The sequence below is a fragment of the Aquarana catesbeiana genome, linkage group LG11, assembly GCF_042186555.1.
Source record: "Aquarana catesbeiana isolate 2022-GZ linkage group LG11, ASM4218655v1, whole genome shotgun sequence".
Taxonomy (NCBI): domain Eukaryota; kingdom Metazoa; phylum Chordata; class Amphibia; order Anura; family Ranidae; genus Aquarana; species Aquarana catesbeiana.
In genome coordinates, this window is record NC_133334.1 from 88,545,585 (window position 1) to 88,557,785 (window position 12,201).

Here is a 12,201-nt window from a genome sequence, read left to right on the forward strand (position 1 = left end):
AACTGGATCTATGAATGAAGGTGGCTGATAGCTCTGCCCTCTCCGTTCAGATGTAGCACCCTCCTAGTTAGGTGCTAGGATTAGTTAGATTTAGTGCTGGCTCACTGTGTTCAGTGGAGCTGTATTTTGTTTGCTGGGTAAATGTAATTGTTGTCTTGGGTATATTTAGTTGTGTTCACTATAATCAGTGCAGCTGTATGTGATTAGTTAGGTCTGCTCAGTGTTTCAGCTGCTGATGGTTTGCCTGTTTCCTCTGTTTCCCAAAGAGCTGGAGAACTCTCTGGAACATAGGTGTGGAGCAATGCAGACAGCAGCATGAATATTTATAGTCTTGGCCAGTCCCAGGGAGGGTGGCCCTGAAGGCTTCTGGGAGTCTGTATAAATACTCTGAGACAGGGAGCTTCTGGGTATTTTCCTGCAGAGGGAAGGTCCAGCCTGGAGGTCTGCTGCCCTCCAGGGCAGTGCTGTCATGTGCTTGCTGTTCAGTTGGGCGACCTGAGGGCCTGGATGCTGAAGCTACAGAGAGCTGACTGTGGCTCTCTGCTGAAGATCTTTTCTGGTATTACTGGAGAAAGGTGTTGCTTGGAGGTTGGAAGAAGGCAACGAACTGTCCCTGGACATTTTGTGAGTACAGACTGCTGTGAGCCATCTTAGAGACTTTTGAACTGCTGCCACCCCTCTTGTGCTGGAAGGTCAGCTGTGTGTTTGTCTAAAGGGGACATTGACTGGTGTCCTGAAGAGCATAGTTTATCTAATTCATAGTGAAGGCATTATACTCTTATTGATCTTAAGGAAGAAGCTTGAATGCTTTAACTGGTTCTACTACAGAGGAGCTCTGTCCCCCTATCCATGCATTTGGCCCCCATGCAGGACGCCGGATGCATCAATTCCAATAGGGGGGGGGTGAATTTTTGAAACATGTGATTAGAGCCAGAGGCTCTAATAGGCTTCCAGAAAGGGTGGGCTCAGGGTGCAGAGCACTGCGAACTGAGCCCACCCAGTTGTGTGACAATAGTGAATGAATATTCACTATTTTCACACAGATTCTCCTCCTGGCCAATCAGGAAGCGGGTCAGAGACCCGCTTCCCAATTGGCTGAAAGGAGAAGCGTTCCAATTGGCCGCCGAGGAGGAGGAAGGAGATGGAAGCCGCTGTGATGCCCGTGGAGGAGAGCAGGGGAGGGGGAAGCCACCTGTGATGCCTGCCGCTTGTCGCCCAGGTGAAGTGCTGCCCACCATAGATGGGGTAAGTGGACCAGGGGTGGCTGTTTGCTGCCCCCCCCCAAAAAAAAATTAAAACTAGCAAAGGTAAAGGGACTTTGCTCCGGTTGCTCTAAACAAAGATGCTTGCTAATAACTGCTTCTACTACATGCCAAGTCCACAGTTTGCTTCAGCTTTTCTGAAAGGAGTTTAGTGTCCTCAACCTGTACATACCTGTAGTTCTTTTTTTTTTTTTTTTGGAGTATCACACTCAATTCCCTCAAACTATCCCAATTACTCTAAAAATAAAAACCACAAAAACAACACGCCTAGACTGCTTTTTGAGAAGAAGAGTGACTGTGCACATGTGCCTGGCTGCGGGCAATCCACTGGGAAAGAGCCTCGGCAAATTTCCAGGGGGGGGGCTCCTCCCGGTAGTGAGTGCTACACATAGGTAGTGTTTCATTTAAAGAGGCTGTAGTGCAGTTTCTGTGAACGAAGCAGCTGGGTGGAAAGTGCAGCCATAATCAGACTTTCTTGAGAGCCTTTGACATCCCCTTTTGCTGGCCATACACTATACGAAAAATCGGCTGTAATTCAGTAATTTGGCCAGTTATTGGGCACAAAATCGGTAATCGTTGGGATGTTTTTGAGCCGAAAAAACGAAGGACAAGTTTGGAAATTTTCTGCCGAACGAACGATAAATTAGAAAGGTAATGTGTTTCCTGTCCGAATTGTTTGATCTACGTATATGTAAAAAAATGAACACAAAATGGATTCATTTATGTCCACTGAACGATTTATCGGTCATTACACGATGGCACTATCGTTTGCTTTCACGGCCGAATGTTCGTTTTTTGAAAATGGGTTTGGCCGATTTTTTTCTATAGTGTATGGCCAGCATTAGTTGTATTAATCCCGGACACACTAAGGCTGAAGATTATGTGCCTGAAATTCGCATCGCACTGCCTAGAAAACGCACACATTTTTTGTGCAGTGCGGGCTGCGGATGTAACGCACATATGTGAACCAAACTCATTGAAAATAACATATTTTCAAATGTTCCTCGAATTGAATGCAGTGTAAGCCGCATCCAATTCGCATATGTGTGAACCCAGCCTGACGAATTGGGCGGGGGGAGTGGGTGAGGGCATGAATGAAGGAAGATTTCTACTAACAGCAGAGGAACCAGCACAAGGGACACATCATTCTGACTGTAAGTAAGTAATATTCCTTGTACTGATTTTTCTGTTTTTTTATTTTAGGTATACATAGGCTTTAAACAGCAGGTATAGTAAGTGTAGCAGGGGCAATGTTGTTGCCAAATATTATACAACTATTCCTGGGCCAAGAAATCAGAACAAATGTATTCAATTATAAACAGAGATTTAAAGTATTACTTCATTAAAATCTTACAGTAAATTTTTTTTAATGTAATTTTGAAAAACTTCAGCTTTTTGGTTTCTTTTATATCAGCACCCAGCACTTTTTAAAATAAAAAATGCAGCTTTCGTTGAAATACCCACCATGTCATCACTGTCTCCCACAGACACTTTGTTCCAAGTCTTGTTGCTGATCTTTTTTTTGGGTTGAATGAGAGTCAGTGTCATTCAGCCCACTTCCTGAGAGCCCAGGCTGCCATGGACACACTATATTCAAAATGTTATTCACCTACGCTCAAGTGGTGGGCCTGACAGGGCCGTCATTACTATTGATTGGACCCTGGGCAGACATTTTCTTGGGCCCCCCCCCCATGTAATTTTGTGCTCCACCTGCTCTGAGACATACAATAAATTACAGCTAGACTCAAAATCAGTTTACTGAATCAGATCAGGCAGTGTTTGCGATTGGTTGTCAGAGGTTGCAGCATATCATTACCACTCATTGGCTGCTAGAGGTCACAGCACGTGACTTCTGTTTGTTAATTGGTTGCTTGAGATTACTGCACATCAATACTGCTCAGTGATTGGTTGCTAGAGGTTACTGCACTTTAGTACTGCTCACTAATTGGTTGCTAGACTGTACTCAGGGAGGCATGATATACATATGAATGCTGCCTCTATTTACATATCAATGCAGACAGTCCAACACTATTAACATATTAATGGTGCCGCTATTTACATATCAATGTTGGTTATTTACATGCAAACACAGGGTCTGCAGGTGAGTCATCTGTACACAATAATAGGGCAGAGCTGTGCAGCATTAGTAACAGAACTTCACACTGCGATATCGGGACATAGCACGGGACTAAAACTTCAAGGGACAAGGAAATTTAAACAGGGATAATTGGCAAGTATGAGCTGCTTTGGGCCACAAAACAATGACAGGGCCCAAGGCAGCTGCTCCTTTTGCCCTGCCTTAAAGACGGCCCTGGGACCTGGAAATGTATTGTACAGACATAGGCACGCGCAGGGGGTGTGCTAGGTGTGCCTGGGCACACCCTAATCACCCTGTGTGCCAGGGCTGATGATAAGGCAGTACAGCCTGCCCTCCTGTACCGAGCCCTATTAGTTTTAAAGGGGGACCCAGGCACCTGTCGAGCAGGAGGGCCAGCTGTATTATTGCAGATGTTGATCCTCTGGTTCCTCCCATTGCAGCACTGCCGGCTTCTTCTCCTCTCCCTCCCTCTGGCTGCACTGTAGAGGGATCAGTTCTAGCATCTGCGCCTCCAACCTGTCCTCAGTCTCTTTTTCAGTCTAAATGTAAGGCATCAGGGGTCTGTTTAGAACCCTAAAAATTCACCAAAGCCCCCCAAAAGCGCAAAATTTTCAAAAATAAAAAAATAAAAATCTAAAAAAAAGTTTTTTTTCAAAAAAATAATAATAATTAAAAAAAAACAAAAACGATCACATGTGCTTTGCATTCACCGCTGCCTAGCTACCGACTCTTTTACTGTTTAAGCTTTAGGGTGCACACCCTAATTCGCACACCTATGAGTACAGATAACTTCTTTCTACGCCAGCGGCGTGCTGCCTTCCTCAGGACAATGGGTATCCTTGAAAGACAGACACCGCCTGGTCTTCCCGCACTACTGGTTCACCATATCAGACCTGAAGGAAACTGTTTACATTTGCTTTTGCTGTGATATGCCTATGTACACCATGTGTATGTGAGTATAACCATTGTCATTTTGGAATAAAATTTATTTTGGTAATGCGCTAGGTCGGTGCGCCCTTCTTTTGCTATTATTTTCCCATGGACACAACCCCTGAGAACTGCACTGACATTTCTATGTCCTGCAGCATTTAGGACACCTCAATTCTGGGGCAGGAGAGAACAGATCCAAGGATGTTATGTGAACCACTAGAAGACAAAAGGAAGAAAAGTATTTTGTATATATGCACTCATTTTATTTAAAAAAAAATTGTTGCAGGGGAGGAGCAGGAGGCGAGGCAGGATGGAGGGGGAAGCCGGAGATCGGCTTTAAATATTCTGCTTTAATTAAAATAAAATCTGGTACTTAAAGACACGATGAAAGAGAGGATGAAGATTGGCTTTAAATATTCTGATTTCTTTCAAATAAAATCTGGTAATTGAAGCAAATCAAAACCCAATCATTAAATCTCAAAAAAGTTGTAAAATGTTAATCTCATTTAATATTTCAACTTTTTAAATCTACAATTATTGAAAGTGGTAATAAACCAAAAATATATAATATTGCAGATTGCCAATCATTAGTTTCTTTGGCTTTTTTCCCTCTGTTTTCATCTGTTGATCTGGCCAGTAACACACCTCCTGTCTTTTAGTGGGACACAACTCTGGAGGAATGGGAACAGGAGGCACAGCAGACAGCAGCATTGTCAGTATTGTCAGTCTGGTGGAGGGTAAATGTATTAGCGGATTCAATTACACTAACAGATTGAAGCCAAACTTCAGATCATACGTTATAATCAGTTACAGCAAACCGTTTTTGATTCATTTGGGACAAAGGTTTTGCATGAATAAATAAAAGCTGATCATTTTAAATCACCCCTGCAACTATTAAGTGGTTTGTCTCATCCATGTAAACTGATACATTCTGCTGGAGAGCTTGAACTTGTGAAAAACAACAGACTTACTGGCTGGATCACCAGATGCAAATAGAAAAAAGTAAACCTAAAACAGGAAACGAATACAGCCATCACATCTAATTATTGGTAAGTTGCAATATAGTAAATGTTCGCTTTTATTTTTAATACTGCTTAAAGTTATACTTGGTAAGCCTGATATGAAGGCCTGCACTTATGGTTGGCAACTGTCTCCCAACTGCATTGTCACATTGTCGCATGTGCCCCTAGTGGAGATTTCAAGCATTGTGCAAGCATTTTCATTAGGGAAGCTGATCTAGAGAATTGAAGTTCAGCCAACTGTGGAGTGAGTGCACATAGACATGAAGCAAAGCTCCCAACTGTCCCTGATTTCGAACAAAGTCCCTCTGTCCCTCTTTCCTCCTCATTTGTCCCTCATTTTGGTTTGACCTATATAGTTGTATATAAAATACACTATTTATCTTTCAAAAAGTGTTTCCCAGTGCTAAGCCTTTCATCCAGTTTCTAAATTGCTGCATTCGTAAATTTCAACAGCCAATATAAAGGAATAGTAGTGGTAGAAAAAAGCATTTGTGGGTTTAACTAATATTTTTGTTGTATAATTCTCCTTTAAGGGGGCGTGGCAGGGGGTGCGTCCTATGCCTACACACTTTTGCTAATTGGTGTCCCTCCTTCCCATCTCAAAAAGTTGAGAGGTATAAGGAAGGGGTGAAAGGAGCTGCAGGATTAGAAAAGGTTGAATTAATATTCAAATAATGACCATTATTTATGATACACAGTGCTTTTTTTCATAAGTGATGTTTCTCAATACAGGTTATTATTTAGCTCGGTGATACCAAATTGTTATCATCTTAACAATGAAAAAGTGTATACTAAAATGTACCTACTAAAATCAGAACTACCGTCTCTATTTAAACGCCTCTTCTCTCTCCAGTGATCCTATATGGCTGTAGTGTCTGTGTATTACTCCTTCTCACAGCCCTGGTCAGCGCCGCCTCTGTTCAGCGGGAATCTCAAACCCTCATGGCAACTGTAAGTAGATAGAGGAATGTGTATGGAAAAGATGAATTAGTATAAGAACTAGGAAAAGAAATCAAATCATTCCTTGTACAGGTTTGATAAAAGAGACCATTAGGCGGAACTAAACCCATCGATTTAAGGCCCCTTTCACATGGGGCGGAATCTGTGCAAGTGGATCCACCTGCTCCGCTGATCCCCACTGACAGGCAGATGACAGGTCTGGGACTGCTCCACTGATGTAGAACGGACACGGACACAGCCTGCTGCTCTCTATGGGGCGGTCAGATGGAAACGGACTGCATGTCTGTTTCCATCCGATTGTCATCCAATCCGCCGGCCAGATGGCAAAAGTATCCCCAGCCATCTGATGATGGGTCTGCTGACATCTGCCGTCTCATAGGGAATAATAGGTGGTCTGATCAGGTCTGCCTGGAAAACAGACCCGATTGGTCCACTGGTGTGAAAGGGGCCTAATAGTTTCAGAAAACAGTTACATTCCCAGCATGCTGGGTGTGCTAACTGTAACATTTGCTTGTGCTCTCAACCAAACTGTCAAGCCATCAAATAGCTGGTGTCATAACTGATCACATGTGCAACACCATGACAGTTACAGATTAAACAGAAGCTAAGATGGCAGCTTCCTTGGCTGAAACGGATATAAGGGTTTAGTTCTAATTTAATTTAATACCTGCTATAAAAACACATTTCCTGGACTCTGAAAAAAATCAGTTTCCTCCAACTGGAAGGCAATTCCTCACCGCTTTTTCTCTAGGTGGCATTTTGTGTGTCCTGGGCTACATAATCTACATTTTTCTCTCTCCCTCACTATACTCTCACCTCTTTTGCTCAAATGTGTAGACTTCTTTAAAAACCTACTATTCAACTATCAAAAGTGTCATATTACAGTTGTGCTCATAATTTTACATACCCTGGCAGAATTTATGATTTCTTGGCCATTATTCAGAGAATATGAATGATAACACAAAAACTTTTCTTTCACCCATGGTTAGTGTTTGGCTGAAACCATTTATTATCAATCAATTGTGTTTACTCTTTTTAAATCATAATGACAAAAGGAACTACCCGAATGACCCTGATCAAAAGTTTACACACCCCAGTTCTTAATACCATGTATTGCCCCCTTTAACATCAATGACAGCTTGAAGTCTTTTGTGGTATTTGTGGATGAGGCTCTTTATCTTCTTAGATGGTGAAGCTGCCCATGCCTCTTTGCAAAAAGACTCCAGTTCCTGGAAATTCTTGGGCTGTCTTGCATGAACTGCACGTTTGAGATCTCCCCAGAGTGGCTCAATGATACTGAGGTCAGGAGACTGAGATGGCCATTCCAGAACCTTCACTTTATTCTGCTGTAGCCAATGACAGGTCTACTTGGCCTTGTGTTTTGGATCATTGTCATGTTGGAATGTCCAAGTAAGTCCCATGCGCAGCTTCTTGGCTGATGAATGCAAATGTTCCTCCAGTATTTTTTGATAACATACTGCATTCATCTTGCCATCAATTTTGACCAAATTTCCTGTGCCTTTGTAGCTCACGCATCCCCAAAACATCAGCGATCCACCTCTGTGTTTCACAGTAGGAATGGTGTACCTTTCATCATAGGCCCTATTGACTCCTCTCCAAATGTAGCGTTTATGGTTGTGGCCAAAAAGCACAATTTTGGTCTCATCACTCCAAATGAATTTGTGCCAGAAGGTTTGAGGCTTGTCTCTGTGCTGTTTGGCGTATTGTGGCAGTATACTTTGTGGCATTTGCGTAGTAATGGCTTTCTTCTGGCGACTCGACCATGCAGCCCATCTTTCTTCAAGTGCCTCCTTATTGTACATCTTGAAACAGCCACACCACATGTTTTCAGAGAGTCCTGTATTTCACCTGAAGTTATTTGTGGGTTTTTCTTTGCATCCCGAACAATTTTCCTGGCAGTTGTGGCTGAAATTTTAGTTGGTCTACCTGACCGTGGTTTGGTTTCAACAGAACCCCTCATTTTCCACTTCTTGATTAGAGTTTGAACACTGATGATTGGCATTCTCAATTCCTTGGATATCTTTGTATATCCCTTTCCTGTTTTATACAATTCAACTACCTTTTCCCACAGATCCTTTTGACAATTCTTTTGCTTTCTCCATGACTCAGAATCCAGAAACATCAGTGCAGCACTGGGTGAAAGATGCAAGGGTCTGTCAGGAGTCCAGAAACTCATTGACCTTTTATACACACACTAATTACAAGAAAACAGATCACAGGTGAGGATGGTTAGCTTTAGTAGCCATTCAAACCCATTTGTGCCAACTTGTGTGTATATTATCAGGCCAAAATCACCAGGGTTTGTAAACTTTTGATCAGGGTCATTTGGGTAGTTTCTGTTGTCATTATGATTTAAAAAGAGTAAACACAGTAGATTGATAACAAATGGTTTCAGCCAAACACTAACCATGAGTGAAAGAAAAGTTTTTGTGTTATCATTATTCTCTGAAAAATGGCCAAGAAATTATAAGTTCTGCCTGGGTATGTAAACTTATGAGCACAACTGTATATTATATTGATTGCATTTGTTATTTTCAAGTGGTATTATAATGGAAAAGTAACAATGAAAAAAAAAAAAAAGCATTCGTGGATTTAACCAATTTTTTTAGCACCAATTATTTTATGGCTCACATAAGTAAGAGCATGGCAAGGGCCTGCTGGTTTGTTACATAGCTTGTATTGCAAAAAAAGCCAAAGGGCAAAAATGGCCAAACTAAAAGCCAAAGGGCAAAAATGGCCAAACTAACCACCTTTATAGCTAAGCCCCTTAAGTTTTTTAGTGTGTTGCAGAATTATGACTCACTATAAGGGTAACATCTGTAAAGCTGTGCTGCCCTCTACTGGTACTGTACATTGCTGTTCTGTACAAAAGATAGAAAACCTACGTGTTTATACCAATGAAATGAATGCTTAACACAAATATGTTTTTTTGGGTCCCACATCAAAATCCAAATGGTAAACACCGTTTTATTGAAAATGTATTAAGAAACTCTAGTGGGATAAAGACATAACCCCACCAATTGGTTTGGTAACATGGTGCATAGAACAATGTGTTGGAATAATCCACAATACCCAGCCAGGATAATATATTTATTATAGGTGCCAGATACTAGACACTGTTAGTTTTTGGCTTAAGGCTGCCAGTGCCAAGAACAATTTAAATACTTGCAAAAAAAAAAATCTTTACTATTATTATTATTATTATTATTATTACAGATGAGCTAATGTAGAAAGTGCTTTGCTGTATGCAGCACTGGCTTATCTGTTGGGGAAGAGAACAACATTTGAACAGATTGACAGGAAAGCCATAATAGATCACAGTTGCAATGCTGGCAGGACATTTTATGCAATTATTTTTTATTTAAGTGGAAGTAAATCTATTGGTTTAACAGTTTCCTAAAACATGGCATGTTGTAAATGATAACGGTTACATTATTGTGCTATCAGCTGAACTGTCAAACCATCAAATGGCTGGTGTCATAACTGATCACATGTGCAGTTCCATGGCAACTGCAAATCAGAGGCCAAGATTTATTTAGCATTTAATTTATTTATTACAGGTACTTATATAGTGCCGTCAATTTAAACACAGTGCTTTACACAAATATTGTACATTCACATCAGTGCCTGCCCTCAAGGAGCTTACAATCTAAGGTCCTTATCTCACATACACATACGAGGCCCAATTTAGACAGGAGCCAATTAACCTACCAGCATGTCTTTGGAGAGTGGGAGGAAACCGGAGTGCCCGGAGGATACCCACACAGGCACAGGAAGAACATGCAGACTCCAGACAGGTGGTGCCGTGGTCTAAGATGGCAGATTCTGTAGCTGTAAAGGAGAGGAGGGTATAGTTCCACTTTAAGTACACTATCATATTGGAGCATGATTTTGCTGTAATCAGAAGACTGATTTATAATGCATTCACACCAAAAAAAAAGTAATGTAGGCCATGTTTTGTTCACCAAGGCACCAACGTGATTACATCACAGTATGCATCCTCTAGTTTTAGTTTACTGTCCTTCAGACTTTGAGGGGGTGAAACTGTGGCCAGTTAGGGTAAAAAAATGCCCAGGCGTCAATGGGAGTAAACAGCGCCCCATTGTTGGTATCAGGGGAAGTAATAGTGCACCATCATTGGTGTAAATGGGAGGAATAGTGTTCTGCCATTGTTGTCAGTAGGAGGAATAGTACCCCATTAATGGTATCAGTGCAAGGAATTATGCCCAGTTGTTGGTGTCAGTGGGAGGAATATTGCCCCAAGGCCTGGATAAAGTCAAGCAAAGGGCCACATCCGGCCCCCGGGCCGCAGTTTGGAGACCACTGCTCTAGATCTATCAAAAACAGTCACATATCCTGCAGCGATGAGACATATGATTCAAAATAAATAGAACAAGCTCAAAAGCATTATGGATGTCTCCCAAACAACCATTCCCATCCTAGTAGTTGAACAAGATCAGACATCAGAGCCTTGCAAGGCACCCCAAGCCTGAAGGTGGAGAGGCTGAAATAGACGCTGTTCATTCTGTGTCAGTACACCTAGGACCAAACACATGAATACAAGGGCAAAATGTAAATAAATAGCATACTATTCTACCAACAACATTTTATATACTGTGCAAGGCCACCAACAATGAGGACCCAGCCCAATTACACTGGCAGATAGGGTGGCAGTCTATGATTATTATACACAGTAACATCTTACTAAATGTCAGCAGCATGATGTGTGAGTGGGTGTGTGCCACTACTAGTAGCGCTGCTGCCCTTTGCCATGGCCTATGTTGTCTATTCGAAGAGCCATCTACAATAGGCACTCATAATACATTTAAAGTGTATCTAAAAACCCAAACCTTTTTTTTTTTTTTGATATGTTGATGAGGGGTTAGAACGCTTGTTGGGTTCATATTGCTGGATTGATGACCAGTGTCACCAGGACTGAAAGTGAGGGAAGATTCAAAATTTTAGGGAGTCACTCAAACAGGAACAGAACATTTCTTCTCACTTCCTGTTGTGCTTCCAGGAGAGGTAGTAAAGTGTGTTCTTCACAATTGGAAATTGGACACAGGTAGCAAAAAAAAATAATAATAAAGGTTTTAATATCTCCTATTCTATCCAAAATGGAAAAAAAGATTTGGGCCTTAAATATACTTTGAGGACATATTTAAGTTAAACAATTTAATTCAGATATATTAATGTGCCATTATTTTAGCACATTTATTGGTTGTCCGGTAGATGTGTGATAGGTTTAGCATGAATCTGTACCAGGTGGTAAAGGACAAATGTCAGCATATGCAGATGAGGATTTTAGGCAAAATTCTTCTACTACAGCACAGGGAATGTGTGCAGTAGGGATGAGCCGAACACCCCCCCTGTTCGGTTCGCACTAGAACATGCGAACAGGAAAAAAGTTTGTTCGAACACGCGAACACCGTTAAAGTCTATGGGACACGAACATGAATAATCAAAAGTGCTAATTTTAAAGGCTTATATGCAAGTTATTGTCATAAAAAGTGTTTGGGGACCTGGGTCCTGCCCCAGGGGACATGGATCAATGCAAAAAAAAAAGTTTTAAAAACGGACGTTTTTTCAGGAGCAGTGATTTTAATAATGCTTAAAGTAAAAAAATAAAAGTGTAATATCCCTTTAAATTTCATAGCTGGGGGGTGTCTATAGTATGCCTGTAAAGGGGCGCATGTTTCCCGTGTTTAGAACAGTCTGACAGCAAAATGACATTTCAAAGGAAAAAAGCCATTTAAAACTACTCGCGGCTATTGCATTGCCGGTCCGACAATACACATAGAAGTTCATTGATAAAAACGGCATGGGAATTCCCCACAGGGGAACCCCGAACCAAAATTTAAAAAAAAAATTACGTGGGGGTCCCCCTAAATTCCATACCAGGCCCTTC

At 41.5% G+C, this 12,201-nt stretch overlaps 1 protein-coding gene across 1 annotated transcript in view; it reads left to right on the plus strand.

Annotated features, from left to right (window-relative positions):
* Nucleotides 1-12,201, plus strand: part of TSPAN32 (tetraspanin 32) — a 79,928-nt gene that overhangs the window by 19,366 nt on the left and 48,361 nt on the right. Inside the window, exon 3 of the mRNA XM_073604709.1 lies at nt 6,166-6,263. Coding sequence (XP_073460810.1) covers nt 6,166-6,263 — 98 coding nt within the window. The remainder of the gene's footprint in view (nt 1-6,165; nt 6,264-12,201) is intronic.